At 37.6% G+C, this 22,998-nt stretch overlaps 2 protein-coding genes across 5 annotated transcripts in view; one reads left to right on the plus strand and one right to left on the minus strand.

Moving 5' to 3' along the window:
- The first annotated feature begins 445 nt into the window (after window positions 1–445).
- On the plus strand, window positions 446–6,012 carry cks2 (CDC28 protein kinase regulatory subunit 2). Its single transcript, XM_062027457.1, has 3 exons — window positions 446–637; window positions 899–1,026; window positions 5,674–6,012. The coding sequence occupies exons 1-3, from the start codon at window positions 579–581 to the stop codon at window positions 5,715–5,717; spliced, it is 231 nt and encodes a 76-aa protein (XP_061883441.1). The 5' UTR covers window positions 446–578; the 3' UTR covers window positions 5,718–6,012.
- Window positions 6,013–8,462: 2,450 nt separating this feature from the next.
- sin3b (SIN3 transcription regulator family member B) overlaps window positions 8,463–22,998 on the minus strand; it is a 76,150-nt gene continuing 61,614 nt past the window's right edge. For 3 of the 4 annotated variants that reach the window (XM_062027725.1, XM_062027722.1, XM_062027724.1), the window contains exons 16-19: window positions 20,752–20,844; window positions 20,585–20,679; window positions 14,828–15,026; window positions 8,463–9,561 (exon numbers count right to left, since the gene is read on the minus strand). In XM_062027725.1, coding sequence (XP_061883709.1) covers window positions 9,325–9,561; window positions 14,828–15,026; window positions 20,585–20,679; window positions 20,752–20,844 — 624 coding nt within the window. In that variant the 3' untranslated portion in view covers window positions 8,463–9,324. The remainder of the gene's footprint in view (window positions 9,562–14,827; window positions 15,027–20,584; window positions 20,680–20,751; window positions 20,845–22,998) is intronic. The other variant, XM_062027723.1, reaches the window with a different exon arrangement.

Here is a 22,998-nt window from a genome sequence, read left to right on the forward strand (position 1 = left end):
GTAAGAACTTATTTAGAAAATGTATAAAATAATATTTAAATACAATTTGGTAAAAAAAAATATTGTTTAAATGTTTGTGATTGCTGCATTGTGTCATTTATGTATTATTAGTTTTGTTATTATACATACTGTTTTTTTTTATTAATGGTTTTATATTTTGTTTATGTTTATATCAAACTAATGTGATAATGTTGGGAGTGGAACTAATATAAGTACAGTGTATGAATAAAAGTTAGTGATAAATAGAAAATAGGAATCGAGTGATAAAAAATAAATATCGGGGTTCTGTAAATTGTTTACATTTGTTAAATGCGTTTGCGTAACAAACCAGCAGGTGGCGGCAATGCGGCTGAAAGACTCAATCCACCGAAGAAGAAACGAGTGCGTCAGCGAATTTGGACCTTTCTGATTGGATAAGAAGTTGTTACTTTTTTGCCTCGACCAATCAGGAGAAGGCGGGAAGCCGTTAGGATTTCGAATACTCCGCCTAGGAAACACTGCAGTTGTGCGTCAGTCTGTCAACTTAGCTCTTTTCCTCCGGACACAACTTTATTCTTCTAAGACATTTAACGGCAAAAATGTCCAAGAAGGAGATTTACTACTCGGACAAGTACACCGACGACGCCTTCGAGTACAGGTAAAGGTTGCTAAGCTAGCTGCTCTTGACTATTTTGAACATGTAGCACAACTAGTAAATACTTTTCGTTTTCTTCCTCAACTAAATGTCATTTCAAGCCTTTTTCTTTAATGAATTCGGCGACTTTATGGCGTGTCTTGTCGCAGCACGACTAACAATTGCTAAAACCTATTCTTTTCTGCGGGACACAAACATTGTTAAGCCCCGCCCCTTAAAAGAAACAACCCTTCTAGAAAGTTCTACCGTCGTCTCCCCCGACAGGCACGTGGTGTTACCGAAGCAGCTGTCCAAGCTGGTGCCTGCGTCCCAGCTCATGTCCGAAGACGAGTGGCGAGGCATCGGCGTCCAGCAGAGCCAAGGATGGATTCATTACATGATCCACAAGCCAGGTGAGTGACCGGAAGTAGCCACGCCCAGCCCAAAAGTACAGCGTCGATTAATTACCTGCACGCTGATGACTAAAAGCCAGGTGGGGTTGGCCACACTTCCCTGGTCGAGTACCGGGTGTGCAAGTCAAAATGTTTGTCCTCAAAATTCTTCACACAATACCCCGTAATGACAATGTTCTATTAGCATATTTATTCATCCATCCATTTTCTACCGTTTGTCCCTTTCGGGGTGGGGGGGTGCTGGAGCCTATCCCAGCTGCATTCGGGCGGAAGGCGGGGTACACCCTGGACAAGTCACCACCTCAACACAGATAGACAACATTCACACACTGGGGACCATTTAGTGTTGCTAATCAACCTATCCCCAGGTGCATGTCTTTGGACGTGGGAGGGGCCTATACCCAGGTGCATGTCTTTGGAGGTGGGAGGGGCCTATCTCCAGGTGCATGTCTTTGGACGTGGGAGGGGCCTATACCCAGGTGCATGTCTTTGGAGGTGGGAGGGGCCTATCTCCAGGTGCATGTCTTTGGAGGTGGGAGGGGCCTATCTCCAGGTGCATGTCTTTGGAGGTGGGAGGAGCCTATCCCCAGGTGCATGTCATTGAAAGTGGGAGGAGCCTATCCCCAGGTGCATGTCTTTGGACGTGGGAGGGGCCTATCTCCAGGTGCATGTCTTTGGAGGTGGGAGGGGCCTATCTCCAGGTGCATGTCTTTGGAGGTGGGAGGAGCCTATCCCCAGGTGCATGTCTTTGAAAGTGGGAGGAGCCTACTCCCAGGTGCATGTCTTTGGAGGTGGGAGGAGCCTATCCCCACATGCAGGTCTTTGGAGGTGGGAGGCGCCTATCCCCAAGTGCATGTCTTTGGAGGTGGGAGGAGTCTATCCCCAGGTGCATGTCTTTGAAAGTGGGAGGAGCCTATCCCCAAGTGCATGTCTTTGGAGGTGGGAGGAGCCTATCCACAGGTGCATGTCTTTGGAGGTGGGAGGAGCCTATCCCCAGGTGCATGTCTTTGGAGGTGGGAGGAGCCTATCCCCTGGTGCATGTCTTTGGAGGTGGGAGGGGCCTATCCCCAGGTGCATGTCTTTGGAGGTGGGAGGAGCCTATCCCCAAGTGCATGTCTTTGGAGGTGGGAGGGGCCTACCCCCAAGTGCATGTCTTTGGAGGTGGGAGGAGCCTATCCACAGGTGCATGTCTTTGGAGGTGGGAGGAGCCTATCCCCAGGTGCATGTCTTTGGAGGTGGGAGGAGCCTATCTCCAGGTGCATGTCTTTGGAGGTGGGAGGAGCCTATCCCCAGGTGCATGTCTTTGGAGGTGGGAGGAGCCTATCCCCACGTGCAGGTCTTTGGAGGTGGGAGGGGCCTATCCCCAGGTGCATGTATTCGGAGGTGGGAGGAGCCTATCCCCAGGTGCATGTCTTTGGAGGTGGGAGGAGCCTATCACCAGGTGCATGTCTTTGGAGGTGGGAGGAAGCCGGAGTAGAACCCACACAGTCACGGGGAGAACCTGCAAACTCCACACAGAAAGATCCCGAGCCCGGGATTGAATTCAGGACCTTCGTATTGTGAGGCACACGCACTAACCCCTGTGCCACCGTGCTGCCTATATTTATTGAAATACAAACAAACAAAATCCCATGTATTTAAGTATTTAGACGCCTTGTTCAATACTTTGTTGATGCAAGTCTTTGAATAGGATGCCACAAGCTTGGCACACCCATCTGAAGTGTTGGTTTACATCCAGCATGTCTCTCTACGTTGCTGCATTCATCTTTCCCTCTATCCTAACTAGTCTCCCGGTTCCTGTCGCTGAAAACCATGCCCAGATCATGATGCTGCCACCACCACACGTCACTGTAGGGACGATGTTGGCCTGCCATTCACGCCAAAGTCTCATCACACCAGAGAATTTGGTTTCTCGTGGTCTGAGAGTCTCTCGGCAAACTTTTTTTATGAGGGTTAGGCCTGATTGGTGGTTGTCCTTCTGGAATGTTCCTCTCTCCACTTTCTGACAGAGTGACTATCAAGTTGTTGGTCACCTCCCTGGATCACTGAGTTTAGACGGCCGACCAGCTCTCGGAAGAAGTGGTTCCAAACTTCTTTTATTTAGAAAAGATGGAGGCCACTGTGCTCTTTGGGACCTTCAAGTTAGCACACTTCCCCAGATTTATGCCTGAGACAATCCTGTCTCGGAGGTCTACAGACAAGTCCTTGGACTTGATCCTTGGTTTGTGCTCTGCCAAGTTTTATATAGACAGGTGACATGAACTCACCACAGCTGGACTCCAACTAAGCTGTAGGAAGATGTCAAGGATGATCAGTCGATGGACCTCAACTCACTTTTTTAGCTTCATGACAAAGGCTGGGATTTCTTAGTATTTATTTCTTAATATATTTGCAAAAAAAAAGTCTGAACAAAAACTTTCACATTGTCATTGTGTTCTTGTGTGTAGAAGTTTGAGGTATGTCTTATTGTGTGTAGAAGTTGGAGGTATGTGTTATTGTGTGTAGAAGTTGGAGGTATGTGTTATTGTGTGTAGAAGTTGGAGGTATGTGTTATTGTGTGTAGAAGTTTGAGGTATGTGTTATTGTGTGTAGAAGTTGGAGGTATGTGTTATTGTGTGTAGAAGTTGGAGGTATGTGTTATTGTGTGTAGAAGTTGGAGGTATGTGTTATTGTGTGTAGAAGTTTGAGGTATGTGTTCTTGTGTGTAGAAGTTGGAGGACAAACATGAATTTATTCCATTTTGGCATACGGCTGTAACATAAAATGTAGAAAGAGTGAAGCGCTGTGAATACTTTCTGGGTGCACTGCTTTTATGAAAGAGGACCTTTAGTCTGATTTTACTGCCTATAAAATAATAATGAATCAAATGCTAGCAATGTTGTTATGAAACATTGACTTCATTTAGGCTCCAATTACTTACATCAAATATTCCATTAGATACATGTTTTGGGGGGGAAATGCTTGTGTTTTTGCCATTGTCTTTGGAGGCAAAAAACATTTAAACTTTCTGGCAACGGATAGATCTGAAGTTGATATATAAATATTTAAATGTTGAAAGTAAAAAAAAAAAATGTATGACTTATTTTTAACATTTTAATCACTGAGACACTTTGGGCTTATTAGGGCATTTAACACTCACCTAAATTGAAGGGAGCCCAGAATGGTTTTGAAAATTATCAACATTTTCAGTGGTTAAATAATGTAAATAAATAAAAAATCACTTTCCAAAATGCGCTAGCTTGGTGCTAATTTACATTGGATCTGCCATATACCAGCTACTGATTAGCATTAGCTAACCCACATTTAGCAATCAAAACTAACAAACAACTGCTGTGTAATAAGTACAATACTTACAGTACAAACAGTTTGTAGGACTCAACAAAAGACAAGACTGAATAAAAAAACAAAACTGTCATGGCAAAGACTACTTCCTGATTACAGCAACACACCCAAGACAAAAAGAAATGAATGCATACAGCACATTTTTCTTTATCAGTTCACTGTTATATATGAAATTATTTAGGTTATATTATTGGTTTACCGGTAAATTATTAACACACGCATATTGAAAATTCGGTTCAAATGTGAAATTTACAATTAGGGATGTCCGATAATGGCTTTTTTGCCGATATCAGATAGTCCGATATTGTCCAACTCTTAATTACCGATACCGATATATACAGTCGTGGAATTAACACATTATTATGCCTAATCTGGACAACCAGGTATGGTGAAGATAAGGTCCTTTTTAAAAAATAATAAAATAAAATAAGATAAATAAATTAAAAACATTTTCTTGAATGAAAAAGAAAGTAAAACAATATAAAAACAGTGACATAGAAACTAGTAATTAATGAAAATGTGTCAAATTAACCTTTAAAGGTTAGTATTATTAGTGGAGCAGCAGCACGCACAATCATGTGTGCTTACGGACTGTATCCCTTGCAGACTGTATTGATATATATTGATATATAATGTAGGAAGCAGAATATTAATAACAGAAAGAAACAACCCTTTTGTGTGAATGAGTGTAAATGGGGGAGGGAGGTTTTTTGGCTTGGTGCACTAATTGTAAGTGTATCTTGGGTTTTTTATGTGGATTTAATTTTTTTTAAAACGATACAGATAATAAAAAACGATACCTATAATTTCCGATATTACATTTTAAAGCATTTATCGTCTTATAATATTGGCAGGCCGATATTATCAGACATCTCTAGTTACAATCCCTAATTCCTTGTAATGGGAGTCAAGATTGTGGGTTTGTGTGTGTGTAAAAAGTGATTTAAAGTGTGCACTATGCAGCATCAAAAAGTGAGTGTTCAGTCTTGAGGTGTCAGTGAGGTCCACTTGGAAGCACCGTGACATTTAGTCCAATCACTGACATTTCACACACATTTATGGGACGGGCAAGCATGTTTGTGTACATTTTGTGTAAGGCTGGTTGAAAAACATCAAGTCTTTGTCGGGACTTGGCAACCATTGGTCAATAAGTTAATTTGTCTAATGATGATAAAACCTTGAAGATATCTGTATTTCATGTATGCTAGCTGTGATCTTTGAAGTCCTCCATAGAGGGCGCTACAACTGTCAGTAGCAACAGACATAAACAAAATATGATTCCTAACAAAACATGTTTCTTTGCAGAGCCTCACATCCTGCTCTTCAGAAGGCCGCTCTCAAAGGACTGACCTGTTTCTCCACTTTGTCATCCGACCGTCCACACACAAGCTTTTGTCAAAAAGGGTTATTGTTTCTTTCATTGGCACAGAAACGAACAAAACGTGTGTTGGATGTTTGCCACGGGCGTCCAAAGTGCCGCCCGCAGGACCCCATAGCCCAACATGAAGCTTAAGTTGTACATTTTTAACATTAAAAAAAGTGTTTTGTTTGTGTACTTTTTCATGTTTTATCTTTATCTGTCCATCTTTGTGTCAAATTGTAAATATTTTTCTTCCGTGAACAAATTAAAATCTGACAATTTACTGCCTGATGTAATGTTTTTGATGGCTGCTGCTCCACACAACAACCGTTAACTAATCAGTTGCAGTCCCAACCGTTAACTAATCAGTTGAAGTCCCAACCGTTAACTAATCAGTTGAAGTCCTAACCGTTAACTAATCAGTTGAAGTCCCAACCGTTAACTAATCAGTTGAAGTCCTTTCAGGCAGCACAGCTGACAAATGTCACCAACACCTGCTGAGTTCTCTGAACATTCACTCACTTTTGTTGGCACAATGCTTTCAAACCAAACATGAATTATTATTAACAAACTCAGAAACATAATACACAGTTACGGTGTTCCGTCTCTCTCAAGTGCCTCAAAATACTTAATAGAAAACAATACACAAATGTGTAATATTTGGTATTACAGTATTTTAGTACTTTGCAGGGAGTTAAAATGAATTACACAATAAAATCTAATTCAAGAAGTTGATATATGAGATAATGCTGCAATAGGTTAAACTACTAGTAGTTTGTCTCCCTCTGGTGGCAAATATGTTATTACACCATGTAAATTAATTAAAAAAAAAAAATGTAATATGAGTATATATTGCCAACAAATGGCTTGAATTTGTTATTAAACGTATTTTCTGCAGGGAATTCAGATTATTAATTTACTCAAACCACATTCTAATTTAAGAAGACGATACAATGAAATACAGCTTTAACATAGTATCATCTTCCTCTGGTGGCATAGATTTGTTATTACACCATATAGATTAATACAAATATATTTAAAATTAATACATATTTCCGCCTAATGGCTTGAATTCACTATTTAAAGTGTTTTCTGCACGGAATTCAGATTTTTTATCTACTCAAACCACATTCTAATTTAAGAAGTTTAATGATACAATGAAATAAAGCTCTAACAGTATTGTCTCCCTCTGGTGGCATATATTTGTTATTACACCAAATTAAGTCATTGTATTAATTGACATGAAAAAAACCATACAAAAATGTACAAACCACAGTGTCATACATGATCAATCATCTAGTCCTTAAATTAATATATAAATAAGCTTTTTTTTCTTCTTCCAAAGTCGCATTATTTTTTCATGTACTTGAGCAATGAGGTAGTGCTGAACTATCCATCCATCCATTTCCTACCGCTTGTCCCTTTCGGGGTGGCAGGGGGTGCTGGAGCCTATCTCAGCTGCATTCGGGCGGAAGGCGGTGTACACCCTGGACAAGTCGCCACCTCATCACAGGGCCAACACGGATAGACAACATTCACACACTAGGGAGCATTTAGTGTTGCCAATCAACCTATCCCCAGGTGCGTGTCTTTGGAGGTGGGAGGGGCCTATCCCCAGGTGCGTGTCTTTGGAGGTGGGAGGGGCCTATCCCCAGGTGCGTGTCTTTGGAGGTGGGAGGGGCCTATCCCCAGGTGCATGTCTTTGGAGGTGGGAGGGGCCTATCCCCAGGTGCGTGTCTTTGGAGGTGGGAGGGGCCTATCCCCAGGTGCGTGTCTTTGGAGGTGGGAGGGGCCTATCACCAGGTGCGTGTCTTTGGAGGTGGGAGGGGCCTATCCCAGGTGCGTGTCTTTGGAGGTGGGAGGGGCCTATCCCCAGGTGCGTGTCTTTGGAGGTGGGAGGGAACCCACGCAGTCACGCAAACGTGAAACACTCACCAGACACTTCATTAGGTACAAGTGCACTCTGTAATGCAGCCCGCTGACACATTGCACAAATACAATTGAACAAACAAAACAAAACAAAAACACTGGAAAAATAAAGCAATAAAGTAGAAAGAAAAAAAGCTCACATGTTAATACTAACTTTTTTACAAGAATAAAAAATGAAATATACATATTAAATATATATATTTTATATATATATATATATATATTTAATATATAATATATATATATATATAATATATATATATTTAATTTATATACATATATATATAATATAGATATTTTTAATATATATATATATTTAATATATATATATATTTAATATATATATATATTTAATATATATATATAATATATATATATATATATATAATATAAATATATAATATATATATATAATATATATATATAATATAAATATATAATATATATTTTATATATATATATATATATATATATATATATATATATATATATATATATATATATATATATATATATATATATATATATATATATATATATATATATATATATATATATATAATGTATAAAATCTAAACCAAAAATATATTTCACACTTCCTGATCTGATCCCATACAGAAGATACAAAAGCGAATTATGGTGTACCTAATGTTGTGTCCAGTGAGTGGAACATCTTGCGCGCCCTCTGCTGGTGAAAAGTGGTACTGGCACCCCTTTGAAACTGCTCCGTCACATCAGCACCAACACCCAACTAAAATGAGGATACTTTCCGACGACAAGACGTGTCCATCAACATCTAAGAAGCTGACAACTAGGTTGTTTATTCCATGATAACTGATACAGGATAAATGTTATACATTCTATTTTAACACTGATATTTTTGCCTTTTATTTTCAATGTCAGTATGCCAAAAACAAACACAAAAAAAAAACATTCAGTGAAATCAAGATTATGATACATAATTCCTCATCAGTATTAAACCAATCGCATGGAAGGACTCCTGGTTGCCTTGGTGATAAACATGTTTATCACACTCGTTTAGCTACAATATAAAGAGTGGGGGGGGGGGAGGAGGGGCCGACAGCAAACACTAAAAAAAAGACATGATCTTCAGATGGATGTAAATGCATATATAAAATAGAAATATATGTATATATGCAGTACTGAGTGACAAAAGGGAGAATACAGAAAGAAAAAGGTACGTACTCACATCTCCTGGTAGAAAGACGCATGGAAGCAAGCCAACAAGCAGAAGGCTCTCTGGCTTTACCAGCTAAAAACTACACTTGATGAGAATAAGAATTATTTAAAAAAAACAAAAAAAAACAGACATTCACATTTCTTGAAAGCATTTCCATGATGTCACCTGATCAATGGTGATCAATCTTGACTTTGAGCGCCAGGAGGAGGAGGCGGGGCCACAAAAGTTTATTACTTTGTCTGTCCTGGTGGTCCGTTCTGTCCAACATGATCACAGACTCACTGCAGAGAGAGTGAAGATGCGGGCCCACGTATACAAGAAGTATACAGGAAGTATACAAGAAGTATACAGGAAGTATACACAACGTATACAGGAAGTATACACAACGTATACAAGTACTGCACTGTTTACTGGATGGATGTCCATGCATTTACCTGGGTGGGTGTGTGTGGGTGTGGGTGTGTTCCTAAGGCGAGGCGGGGGCTTTGCTACCGCTGTAATGAACTTGGTATCTGTTGACCGTCTGCCCTTTGACCTCGGCGGACAGGCAGGTGGTCTTGCAGGGGATCATGTCCTCCTCCTCCTCGCCCATCAGCCACTTCTGCACGCCGCGCTCGGCCGAGGCCGCCACGTGCTCGGCCCGCCAGCCCCGGTGCCACTTGTCGAAGCGCTCGTGTTGGCTCGCCGCCACGCGGTTCTGGGACTGTGGACCGAGGGCATCACACAGGAAATCATCAGGATTATTCCTTCATATTGGAGTTAGTACATTTCTACTTTCTCATTGTTGGGCTTTCTCCAAATAAAAGTTGTGATTTAACAATAAATAAAAACACTTCTGTATTCATTTATTACAGGGGTGTGTAAAGTGCGGCCCGGGGGACGTTTGCAGCCCGTGGAAAAAAAATGTAATGACCCACGGCTAGGGATGATACTCGAAACCGCTTTTCCCGGTTGTTTGATAAGAAAAGAACCGAGTCCTCGGACTCGAATCCCTTTTTGAGAACCGGTACCCGTTATCGAGACTACTATGGTAAAGGAAAAGAGTTGATTCTTTATTCGAATCCCGTCCCGACCAGAAATGCTCCGTGGGACATCACAAGAATTGACGTCACGTAGCTCAGTCATTAGGCGCAGATAGCGAAAGCAGGAAAACAATGGACGGGAAAAAGCGCTCCAAGGTGTAATAAAGTTCAAAACAAAAGCTATCATCCATCGAATAACTTTACTGAGAGATTTGAGCAGGGTAAAAACACATGACCAACACTTTTACCACCAACCGGAAACATAGCAACCAGGCTAGCAACGCACCTCCTTTACGGCAGCTGTCGCAACCTTCTTAAAGCAACCGCAGCACATACATATATATACAACACTGCAGCACATACATATATATACAACACTGCAGCACATACATATATATACAACACTGCAGCACATACATATATATACAACACTGCAGCACATACATATATATATACAACACTGCAGCACATACATATATATACAACACTGCAGCACATACATATATATACAACACTGCAGCACATACATATATATACAACACTGCAGCACATACATATATATACAACACTGCAGCACATACATATATATACAACACTGCAGCACATACATATATATACAACACTGCAGCACATACATATATATACAACATATCTCCCTTTTTTAACTTTTGTTTTTCTTTACTTGTAAACGTTACAAAATCACACTGTAGATGTGTTGTCTGTCTAATTATAAATAATGCAGACGAGGCGTGTTGGCGGAGTTCTTGACGTTTACTTTCACAGCGTGGCAACATGCAACACTTTTCGGGGCTACCGCGCATGCTCGTAACTCCCGTTGCATGCTGGGTAGTGTAGTTGTTATATTCTCTCGCTCATAACATTTTTCCCCCTATAAAGAAATAATGCTAACTCAATAAAGTGTATTTCTTTTTTTAGCTTTAACTTTTCATTTTTTAGCATTGTAACCACATTTGCAAACAACTTTTCTCTTCATAGAATTTTCTTTCAATAAAGAAATAAAGTGCAAAAATGTCAAAGCATCATAACAAACAGTTATGTTCCAATAGCAGCAGAAGTGCACTTTTTGGAGAGCTGTATTATTTTCAGTTTTGTGCCCAAGGGACTGATTTTATTTAACACTATATTATTATTTATACACCTAAAGTGATCACAGAGACAGCTTGTTTTTGTGTTACTGTATATATTTGTTTCTCTGAAAAATCCCACTTAATATACTTTGGGTAACAGTCAATATTTATTTATTTTATTTCATTTTTTTAGGTGGGTAACAGTCAATATTTATTTATTTATTAGATTTTATTTTTTTATTATATAATAAAAGTGAGCTTTTGTTAAACCAAATATTGTGTGTTTTTTTCCATATACAACAACCTATCTGGACTCGATAAGAGAATCGATAAGGAATCGGTTCGATAAGAGGATTCGATAATAGGCTCGAACTCGATAATTCCTTATCAAACATCATCCCTACCCACGGCTCATTTTTAAAATACTATGAAAAAATAATAATAAAAAGATCATTAAAAAGTGGAACAGAAGAGCAAACAGGTGAAATGTAACGATCAAAAGTTGCAATGTTGACTAATAACACAAAGCTGTCATTGCCTAAACAATAACAATAACGAATCAAAATCAACATTGTTATGAATTATTGACATATTCAAAGCTCTAATTACTTCACATCAAAAGTTTCACTTTGACATATTTTTGGGGGTAAATATTGCATATTGTGTGTGTTTGTCATATAAAAAACTAACTTTTCTTTGTCAAAAAGGGCATTAAAAACCAAAACGTTAAAAAATAATGAAAACTTATCATTGACAAATAGATCTGAAGTTGATGGAGAAATTAAGTGTTGAAAGTAAAAACAATGTATAAATTATTTCTAACACTTTTGTGAGTGGGACCTTTTTAGATCTCTAAGAATTTTAGTAGGACATTTGTTAAACTGTCATTGCTCAAAGAATAATAATGAATCAAAATCAATGTTATGAATTATTGACATATTTAAGGCTCAAGTTACTTCACATCAAACGTTTCACTTTGACATATTTTTGGAGGTAAATATTGCATGTTTTGCATGTTTGCCATATAAAAAATAACTTTTCTTTGGCTAAAAGGGCATAAAATAAAAAAACAAAACAGTAAAAAAAATCATGAAAACTTATGATTGACAAATAGATCTGAAGTTGATGGAGAAATTAAGTGTTGAAAGTAAAAACAATGTATAAATGATTTCTAACACTTTTATGACCGGGACCTGTTCAGATCGCTAAGAATTTTAGTAGGACTTTTTTTTAAACTGTCATTGCTCAAAGAATAATAATGAATGAAAATCAATGTTATGAATTATTGACATATTTAAGGCTCCAAATACTTCACATCAAAAGTTTCACTTTGACATATTTTTGGGGGTAAATATTTGTGTGTTTGCCATATAAAAGTTTTCTTTGGAAAAGGGGCACTAAAAACAAAAAAACAAAACATAAAATAATGAAAACTTATAATTGATTAAATATCAATATAATACAATTGCTTTTTAACACTTTTATGAGTGGGACCTTTTTAGATCCCTAAGAATTTTAGTAGGACTTTTTTTAAACTGTTATTGCTAAAAAGAAATAATAAAGAATTAAAATCATTGTTGTTATGAATTATTGACCTATTTAAGGCTAACATTAATATTTAATATTTTTTGGGGAGTAACTATAGCATATTTTGTGTAGTAAATTATAAATAAATTATTTGACAAAATGGGCATAAAACAAAAAACCAAAACATGAAAAAATAATGAAAACTTGTAATTGATGAATGGATCTAAAGTTAATCTACAAATATATGACTTACTTTGAACACTTTTATGGGTGGGACCTTTTTAGATGCCTAAGCACTTTAGTGGGACTTTTGTTTTTAACGGCCATTGCTCCAGAAATAATAATGAATTAAAATGTTATGAATTATTGAAGGCTCCAATTACTTCACATCAAATATTCCACTTTGACATATTTTTGGGAGGGAGGGGGGGATTTTTTTTTGCATATTTTGTGTTTTTGCCATAAAAAAAACAAGGTTTTAAAGAAAAAGTGCATACAAATAAAAATGTTAAATTACTTGATATTGACAGACTTAAGGTTGTTTTAGAGATTCAAAGGGGAACTGCGCTTTTTCTTTGGAATTTTTCCAACGTTCACAATCATTATGACAGACATGACGGATGATCTTTTTTAATGCATTGTAATTATTAAATAACGGTGACATGAATATTAACAAGCATTAGTGATATTGTTGTTATAAGTGCGACGTGATCACTTCCTGTGTGCCAATGTTTACATCATTGAGTGGTCTGCTGCTTCCTTTGCTCGTGACAGTTGACTGTACATCATAAATCATGTCTCTCACCAGGATAGTAGAACGCTGAGGATATAATCCCACAAGTTGGGACACTTTTACAGCCATATAGGACCTGGAACTGGTGAAAACGACACAAAAGAGCTTCCCCCACACCCCTTTTCTATGTGAGAATTATGAGGCATTCTTCATCTAAATATGCTAGCAGTCAGCATCCTAATGACAGCAGACCTTGTACAGTAAGTGATGTTTTATTATGTTTTTTGGCTCTCAAAGTCTGCAGTGAGTAATAATCAGTGATGAAGGGAAAACAAATGATCAAAATAGGTAAATACTAAATGTTATGATGAATGTTACTACATGACATATATACTTACATCATGTATATATTACATGTTATTATGAATGTCACTACATGACATATATACTTACATCATGTATATATGACATGTTATTATGAATGTCACTACATGACATATATACTTACATCATGTATATATGACATGTTATTATGAATGTCACTACATGACATATATACTTACATCATGTATATATGACATGTTATTATGAATGTTACTACATGACATATATACTTACATCTTGTATATATTACATGTTATTATGAATGTTACTACATGACATATATATACTTACATCATGTATATATTACATGTTATGATGAATGTTACTACATGACATATATACTTACATCATGTATATATTACATGTTATTATGAATGTTACTACATGACATATATACTTACATCATGTATATATTACATGTTATTATGAATGTTACTACATGACATATATACTTACATCATGTATATATTACATGTTATTATGAATGTCACTACATGACATATATACTTACATCATGTATATATTACATGTTATTATGAATGTCACTACATGACATATATACTTACATCATGTACATATTACATGTTATTATGAATGTCACTACATGACATATATACTTACATCATGTATATAAAACCCTAATGGAGGTGTTTGGATATTTTTTAAGGGGCTCTATAGGCAGGCTCCATTGTAAACTGACTTTTGGTCGCATTTATTTAATATTTAGAATGCTTAAAAAAACATCTGTCATGTCTTTCATAATGATTGTGAACAATAGGCAAAATTTAAAAAAAAGTGCAGTTCCCCATTATGCATTGAATTAAAAAATGTGAACATTTTATATATGACTTATTTTAACATTTCTATGAGTGTTTTTTTTTTTTACGCCCTTTTTTGTTAAAGAAAACCTAGTTTTGTATATGACAGACACATAAATATGCAATAGTGTAATATTTCATGTGCAGTAATTGGATCCTTGGATGAAAAATTCAGAACAATGTTGATTTTGATTCATTATTATTCTTTAAGCCATGACAGTTTCAGACAAAAAATCATCCTGCATGGCAGCTTTGTGTTATTAGAGTCAACATTGTTGTCAACTTCTTCTCGTTACATTTCACCTGTTTGCTCTTTTATTCCACTTGTCGGGGTTCCTATTTAAAAGTATTTTGGAGTGTGCGCACTTTGGCCCCCCCCCTGGTGTGACCCGCCTACCTTCCTGGCCTTGACCAGCGCCCCCCTGCGGTACATGTAGTCCTCAGAGTTCATGACGAACACCATCTTGTGAGTGTTGAGTTTGAAGCGACAGTCCAGGCTGCCGGCGTTTTCCACGCCCAGCTGCCGCTGCCATTCTCGCCTGCAGCGCATGGCCTCCACCTGGCGCACCTGCCAGCGGCGGAATCGACGCAGGTTCCTGCAAGCGTACGGTAAGGTTCATCGTCGAGTTTCACGGACGCAACACAACCACAGACACGTCGAGACGCACAACTGTGTCAACGACCCGCCTATGACTCACCAAGTCCTGCTGCCGTGTTCTTTCTTATTGCTGAAAAGCTCCCGTTTACGTCGACTTATGTTGACATGTGTTGTCACTAAGCAGCTACATAACAGACTGGACCTATGCTGTCTTTAGGTTGAAGTGGAGTAGGAATTGTTTGTTTTCTTTGCACCTAGTGGCCACAATAATTCACGACGTCAAAGCCCACGATGCGGTAAGTTGAATGATGCGGACACGTTTGTTACTGGATACTTTCTAACACGCTTCTGCCTCGGAGACTTGGTATGTGTCAGTGATATGCAACTGTAATTATTTGCATGGCAGGTGTGGAAAAACACTAACCTACGCTGTCTTTAAAGGTGAAGTTGTTTTTTGGTGCCACTGAGTGGGCACAATAGTTCATGAAGTTAAAGCTCAGGATGCGGACACTTCTGTTACTGAATACATTAATCCTCTGTTATTCAGAACTATAATTATTTGATACTTGACATAGGTGGGGTTTTACACTGCAATATTGTTCAATTATTACTAGGGATGTCCGATAATGGCTTTTTGCCGATATCCGATATTCCGATATTGTCCAACTCTTTAATTACCGATACCGATATCAACCGATATCAACCGATATATGCAGTCGTGGAATTAACACATTATTATGCCTAATTTGGACAACCAGGTATGGTGAACATAAGGTACTTTTTTTTTTTTAATTATAAAATAAGATAACTAAATTAAAAACATTTTCTTGAATAAAAAAGAAAGTAAAACAATATAAAAACAGTTACATAGAAACTAGTAATTAATGAAAATGAGTAAAATTAACTGTTAAAGGTTAGTACTATTAGTGGAGCAGCAGCACGCACAATCATGTGTGCTTACGGACTGTATCCCTTGCAGACTGTATTGATATATATTGATATATAATGTAGGAAGCAGAATATTGATAACAGAAAGAAATGGGGGGAGGGAGGTTTTTTGGGTTGGTGCACTAATTGTAAGTGTATCTTGTGTTTTTTATGTTGATTTAAGAAAAAAAACACACACAAAAAACGATACAGATAATAAAAAAACCGATACCGATAATTTCCGATATTACATTTTAACGCATTTATCGGCCGATAATATCGGCAGGCTGATATTATCGGACATCCCTAATTATTACGTATGTCTTGTGTGTTATTGTGTGCTAAGTTGTTGTGTAGCTGCTAGCGCCTAGTAGCATTTTTTGGTGACACCTTGTGGCCACAATAATTCATGACGTCAAGCTCATGATGCAGTAAGTTGAATGATGCAGACACGTTTGTTACTGGATACTTTCTAATTTCTTCTGCCTTGGAGACTTTGTGTGTGTAAGTAATACGCAACTATAATTATGTGATACTTGTTTATATTGACAATTGTGCTGTTTTACACTGCAACATTGTGCAATTAATATTACATATGTCTAGCTTGTGTGCTTAGCTGTTGTGTAGCTGCTAGTGCCTAGTAGCATTTTTTGGTGACACCTTGTGGCCACAATAACTCATGAAGTTAAGCTCATGATGCAGCAAGTTGAATGATGCAGACACGTTTGTTACTGGATACTTTCTAATTTCTTCTGCCTTGGAGACTTTGTGTGTGTAAGTAATACGCAACTATAATTATGTGATACTTGTTTATATTGACAATTGTGCTGTTTTACACTGCAACATTGTGCAATTAATATTACATATGTCTAGCTTGTGTGCTGTTGTGTGCTTAGCTGTTGCGTAGCTGCTAGCGCCTTGCGGCCTTTTTTTGGTGACATCTTGTGGCCACAATAATTCATGAAGTTAAGCTCATGATGCAGCAAGTTGAATGATGCGGATACTTTTGTTACTGAATACTTTCTCTAAGTAATACTCGCAACTGATTGACACTTGTTTATATTGACAAATGTGCTGATTTAGACTGAAATACCGTTCAAATATTATTACGTACGTCTAGCTTGTGTGATTATCTGTTGTGTAGCTGCTAGCTCCTGTTTACCTTTTGTAAATGACTTTAGTGAAATGGAAAAAATGGTGTGTTTATTAGATGTTCTCTGGCTTTGCATAAGTAAACACGCTGCAGGACTGCTTGTATCGGAGCGATTATAGCTGAGATGTTTGATACAAACAGATATATTCAAAGTCAGACCAGGACAACCATCATTGAAATCACTTTTGTGTTTACCTTGCAAGTGACATCATTCCATGAGAATTAAAGGGCATTGAATGAAGGTTATTTTGTGCCTTTATTAACAAAGCTTTTTTCGGACAATTCATTTGTGTTGCTGAATTTTTGCGTACATTTTTTTAATTATGCTGACAATTTTATTGAATAATAATCTATGAGCGAAATTGTGTGTTTTAAAATTCAGGGTGTAAAAATTGAGTGTAATAAGTGAGTGTATAACAAACCAGTGTAGAAATATTCCGTGCTATATATAGTGAAATATTTGTTGCTTTATTATGCCAGACTTACTTCAGGTGAATGACAAGTTCTAAGACAGGATCGGTTCATTTACCTGAAGTCAGTGTTGACGCAACATATTTTTCTTACAATTATTTTTTTTTAAAGCTATTTTTCTTAGACAGACTTTTTATACACTGAATTTTACACACATTTTTTTTCCCCCACATTTTTTTTACACTGAATTTTTCTTACATTTAATTTTTCTTACCGATTTTCATTACAATGTTTTTCTTATACAACATTTTTCTTACACTGAATTTTATACACATTTTTCTTACTGTTTTCTTTTTTTACACTGAATTTTTATACACAAATTTTCTTACACTGAATTTTCTTTCACTGATTTGTTTACACTGATTTTTTCTTACATTTAATTTTTATGCACGGATTTTTCTTACATTGAGTTTTCTTACTGATTTTCATTATGTTTTTCTTAAACAATATTTTTCTTACACTGAATTTTTTTAGCACTGAATTTTATACACATATTTTTCTTACTGTTTTCTTTTTTTACACTGAATTTTTATACACTGATTTTCTTACACCGAATTTTCTTTCACTGATTTGTTTACACTGAATGTTTCTTACATTTAATTTTTATGCACGGATTTTTCTTACATCGAGTTTTCTTACTGATTTTCATTACAATGTTTTTCTTATACAACATTTTTCTTACACTGAATTTTTATACACAGATTTTTCTTACTGTTTTTTTTTTTTACACTAAATTTTTATACACTGATTTTCTTACACTGAATTTTCTTTCACTGATTTGTTTACACTGATTTGTCCTACATTTATTTATTTTTTTACATATAATTTTTTTACTGATTTTTCTTACATTGAATTATTTTTCACTGATTTTTCTTACACTGACTTTTTTATATACTGAATTTTACACACCTTTTTTACAATTATTTTTTTACACAGAATTCTTCTTACATTGAATTTTTATGCACTGATTTTTCTTACTGATTTTCATTACAATGTTTTTCTTATACAACATTTTTCGTACACTGAATTGTTTTTGCACTGAATTTTTACACATATTTTTCTTACAGTTTTCTTTTTTTTTACACAGAATTTTTATACACTGATTTTCTTACACTGAATTTTCTTTCACTGATTTGTTTACACTAATTTTTCCTACATTTAATTTTTTTTTTACATATACCGTATTTCCTTGAATTGGCGCAGGGAATATAGTATTCGCACGTCTAGAATTACTGCCGGGTCAAACTCGTTTCTCAAAATAATTAACGCATGCTTGGCCTTATCGCCGGTTTATTATTGAAGCTGGATCAAATTCGTTTCGCAAAATATTAATTTTATTATCGCATGTCTGTAATTTTCGCCGGGTCAAACTCGTTTCGCAAAATATTTAGCATATGGCTAGAACTTCCACCGGGTCAAATTCGTTACGTCACGAGTGACGCATCTGTCCTCATTTTCAAAATGGAGGAAACTGCTTTCAGTAGTTTACAATCGCACAAAGGAAAAAAGATAAAGAGCTTTTCAGTAGGATTTAAGGTCCAAGCTATTGAATACCTGTACAGTATGCTAAAGAGAACAGTAAGCAGCTATGTTTTATTAATATACCGTAGCTGCGTGTGTGAAATACTGTATAAGTCATTAAATGACTCCCGCCTCCTGGTGGTAGAGGGCGCTGCCGCGCTAGTGATCCTTCTTGCGACTTCCGGTACTGCAGAAGAAGTGAACACACGCAGCAAGAGATTTTTTTTTCTGTCCTCTGCCTGAACTTTTAAAATGGAGGATTACATACATAAAATAAAACAGTTTTCTAAACTGGACTTTCAATCGAAGCAGGAGGTAATAATTAAAGGAATATCTCCATCGAAACAGAGACTTTTAAAACTGAAGAAAGAAAATAAGGAAGACTTCTATAAACAAGTTATCGATGCTTTTGGTCAGAAGGAGCTGCAAATGGACTCCATTTATAAGTACAGGTAATCAATCAATCAATCAATCAATGTTTATTTATATAGCCCTAAATCACAAGTGTCTCAAAGGGCTGTACAAGCCACAACGACATCCTCGGTACAGAGCCCACATACGGGCAAGGAAAAACTCACCCCAGTGGGACGTCGGTGAATGACTATGAGAAACCTTGGAGAGGACCGCATATGTGGGTAACCCCCCCCCTCTAGGGGAGACCGAAAGCAACGGATGTCGAGTGGGTCTGACATAACATTGTGAAAGTCCAGTCCACAGTGGATCCAACACATCAGCGGGAGTCCAGTCCACAGCGGGGCCAACAGGAAACCATCCCGAGCGGAGACGGGTCAGCAGCGCAGAGAGACCATAATAACGTTTTTTTTAATTAAATGTGCTTTTCATGATGGTATGCTTACATCACACTCAAAGCGCACGCCTAAATTTTATGGATTCCTTTTGGTAAACGCCGGAGTGAGAAGAGGTTTTAAAATAATTACCGCATGCACGGCCATCCCGCCGGTTTCCGGTAAACGCAGGTGTGACAGGAGGTTTTAAATTAATTAACGCCCCTGCGGCTATTCAAGGAAATACGGTAATTTTTTTACAGATTTTTCTCACATTGAATTATTTTTCACATATTTTTCTTACACTGATTTTTTCACACTGATATTTCTTACTGAATTTTTACACACTGAATTTTAAAACACGATATTTAAAAAACTGCACATTTTGCTGACCATTTTTTCCCCCGAATGAAATTGTCAGCATAATTTGGTGTAAAAAATGTACTTAATTTGTATCTCGTTACATTAACACAGTGTTAAAAAAAACTTTCCTAATAAAGACAAACATTAACCTCCATACATTATTTTTGTTTTAAAACGTTATCCTCACCGTTTCAAAAGTACCAATTTGGCACCGACCGGTATGGGAGCACATATAAACAATACCAAACCCGAGCAGAGAGGAGTTCTAATAAATCCCAAACACACCCACTGCTGCCGCTCACACTTAATATAACAAACGATGATGTCATGTCTCACCTGGGAAGAAAGACAGGTTTGAAAAAGTAGCCCTCAGCTTGCGAACACAGACTGGACTCGGTTCCAACAAACTGTTCCATGTAGCTGGACAAGCACTGAAACATCAAACACTACGTTACTCCCCTGCACCACCCATCACGTGACTGATGGTGTTCAACGTGCGTCACCTGAACATCTAAGGGGTCGTCAGCCTGGGCCTCCTCGGTGTCCAACAGCTCCACGGTCATCGTCACGTCGCCCTTGTTTTGAAGAAACATCACCTGAGAGAAACCCGGCAGACGTAAGTCACTTTGCCATATTGTTGCCTTCATGACAGTATTTCTTTTATTGTGCTTATACTTTGCAGGAGTGCTAACAGTAGTCAGTGCAGCTGGTTTGAATTGTTATTGAGAGAAATAAGACCACCAAAATATCAGAAACGTCTCAGTATGAAGCCATTAACTTTCACCACAAAATACAATGGTAGATGACAACAATGTATCCCATAGAGCAGTGTTTTTCAACCTTTTTTGAACCGAGGCACATTTTTTTCATTGAACAAAATGCGGAGGCACACCACCAGCAGAAATCATAAAAAAATGAGACTCAGTTGACAGTAAAAAGTCGTTGTCGCAATTGTTGGATATGACTTTAAAGCATAACCAAGCATGCATCACTATAGCTCTTGTCTCAAAGTAGGTGTACTGTCACCACCTGTCACATCACACCCTGACTTATTTGGACTTTTTGGCTGTCTCCCTGTGCGTAGTGTTTTACTTCTTGTCTTGTGCTCCTATTTTAGTGGCTTTTCCTGTTTTGTTGGTGTTTCCCTGTAGCAGTTTCATGTCTTCCTTGAATGCTATCCCCCGCATCTGCTCTGTTTTAGCAATCAAGACTATTTAAGTTGTTGCTATCCTTTTTTGTGTGGACATTGTTGATTGCCATGTCAGTGTTCGGATGTACTTTGTGGACGCCGTCTTTGCTCCACAGTAAGTCTTTGCTGTCGTCCAGTATTCCGTTTTTGTTGACTTTGTAGCCAGTTCAGTTTCGTTCTGCATAGCCTTCCCTAAGCTTCAATGCCTTTTCTTAGGGGCACTCACCTTTTGTTTATTTGTGGTTTAAGCATTAGATACGACGACAAACACTTGTCGTCTCACACCCATAGGGAGTCTTCTATTTTCCTGGGAAAAAGTGTCCTCTGCACTGGACATTTGTTTACGTCAGTTACATATTTCAGGGGAAAACTGATTTGATCATGCAGACGTACCTAATGTGTGTATTCGGGTTGCGCGATATCAGCGATAACTGATATAAATTTGGCCGACGATATAATTTTTTATCATTTATCATTATAATCGTGATATTGCATGTTGATGACACATTCAAAATGTGTCTGCAAATTTGACAGCAACAAGCAAACACACACGTCATAAACACAAAGTAGCATTCTAGCTAGCGGCTAACTTCCCTCCACAGTGTAAATCCAATTCTAGGTAGGGGTGGGTACCAAATTTGTTTTATTTTTTAAAAAAAAGTTTAACATGCACCGATTCTTGTAAACTCCAATGGTGCCATGTTACGGTACCTGGGTTACGCTTGACGTCACACCCGGTTGCAAACTCAGTCAGGTCTGTGGCACTTTGTGATCACTCCAGCAGCACTGAGAGCGGACCCAGCCAAACTCCCTTTAAGTGATTTTGCAATTTTCAATGCAAGCAATGCGGAGGCACACCACCAGCAGAAATCATAAAAAAATGAAACTCAGTTGATAGTAAAAAGTCGTTGTCACAATTGTTGGATATGACTTTAAAGCATAACCAAGCATGCATCACTATAGCTCTTGTCTCAAAGTAGGTGTACTGTCACTACCTGTCACACCACACCCTGACTTATTTGGACTTTTTGGCTGTTTTCCTGCATGTAGTGTTGTACTTCTTGTCTTGCGCTCCTATTTTGGTGGCTTTTTCTCTTTTTTTGGTATTTTCCTGTAGCAGTTTCATGTCTTCCTTTGAGCGATATTTCCCGCATCTACTTTGTTTTTATCCTTCTTCGTGGGGACATTGTCGATTGTCATGTCATGTTCGGATGTACATTGTGGACGCCGTCTTTGCTCCACAGTAAGTTTTTGCTGTCGTCCAGCATTCTGTTTTTGTTGACTTTGCAGCCAGTTCAGTTTTAATTTTGTTCTGCATAGCCTTCCCTAAGCTTCAATGCCTTTTCTTAGGGGCACTTACCTTTTGTTTATTTTTTGTTTAAGCATTAAATACCTTTTTACCTGCACACTGCCTCCCGCTGTTTCCGACATCTACAAAGCAATTAGCTACCTGCTGCCACCTACTGATATGGAAGAGTATTACACGGTTACTCTGCCCAGCTCTAGACAGCACCGACACTCAACAACAACACATCATTTGCAGACTATAATTACTGCTTTG

Source organism: Entelurus aequoreus, linkage group LG19 (genome assembly GCF_033978785.1).
Source record: "Entelurus aequoreus isolate RoL-2023_Sb linkage group LG19, RoL_Eaeq_v1.1, whole genome shotgun sequence".
NCBI lineage: Eukaryota > Metazoa > Chordata > Actinopteri > Syngnathiformes > Syngnathidae > Entelurus > Entelurus aequoreus.

Coding starts and splice junctions, on each gene's coding strand:
- cks2 (XM_062027457.1), top strand. CDS start 579: ATGTCCAAGAAGGAGATTTACTACTCGGACAAGTACACCGACGACGCC. Junction 638..898: donor GACGACGCCTTCGAGTACAG/GTAAAGGTTGCT, acceptor CTCCCCCGACAG/GCACGTGGTGTTACCGAAGC. Junction 1,027..5,673: donor TTACATGATCCACAAGCCAG/GTGAGTGACCGG, acceptor GTTTCTTTGCAG/AGCCTCACATCCTGCTCTTC.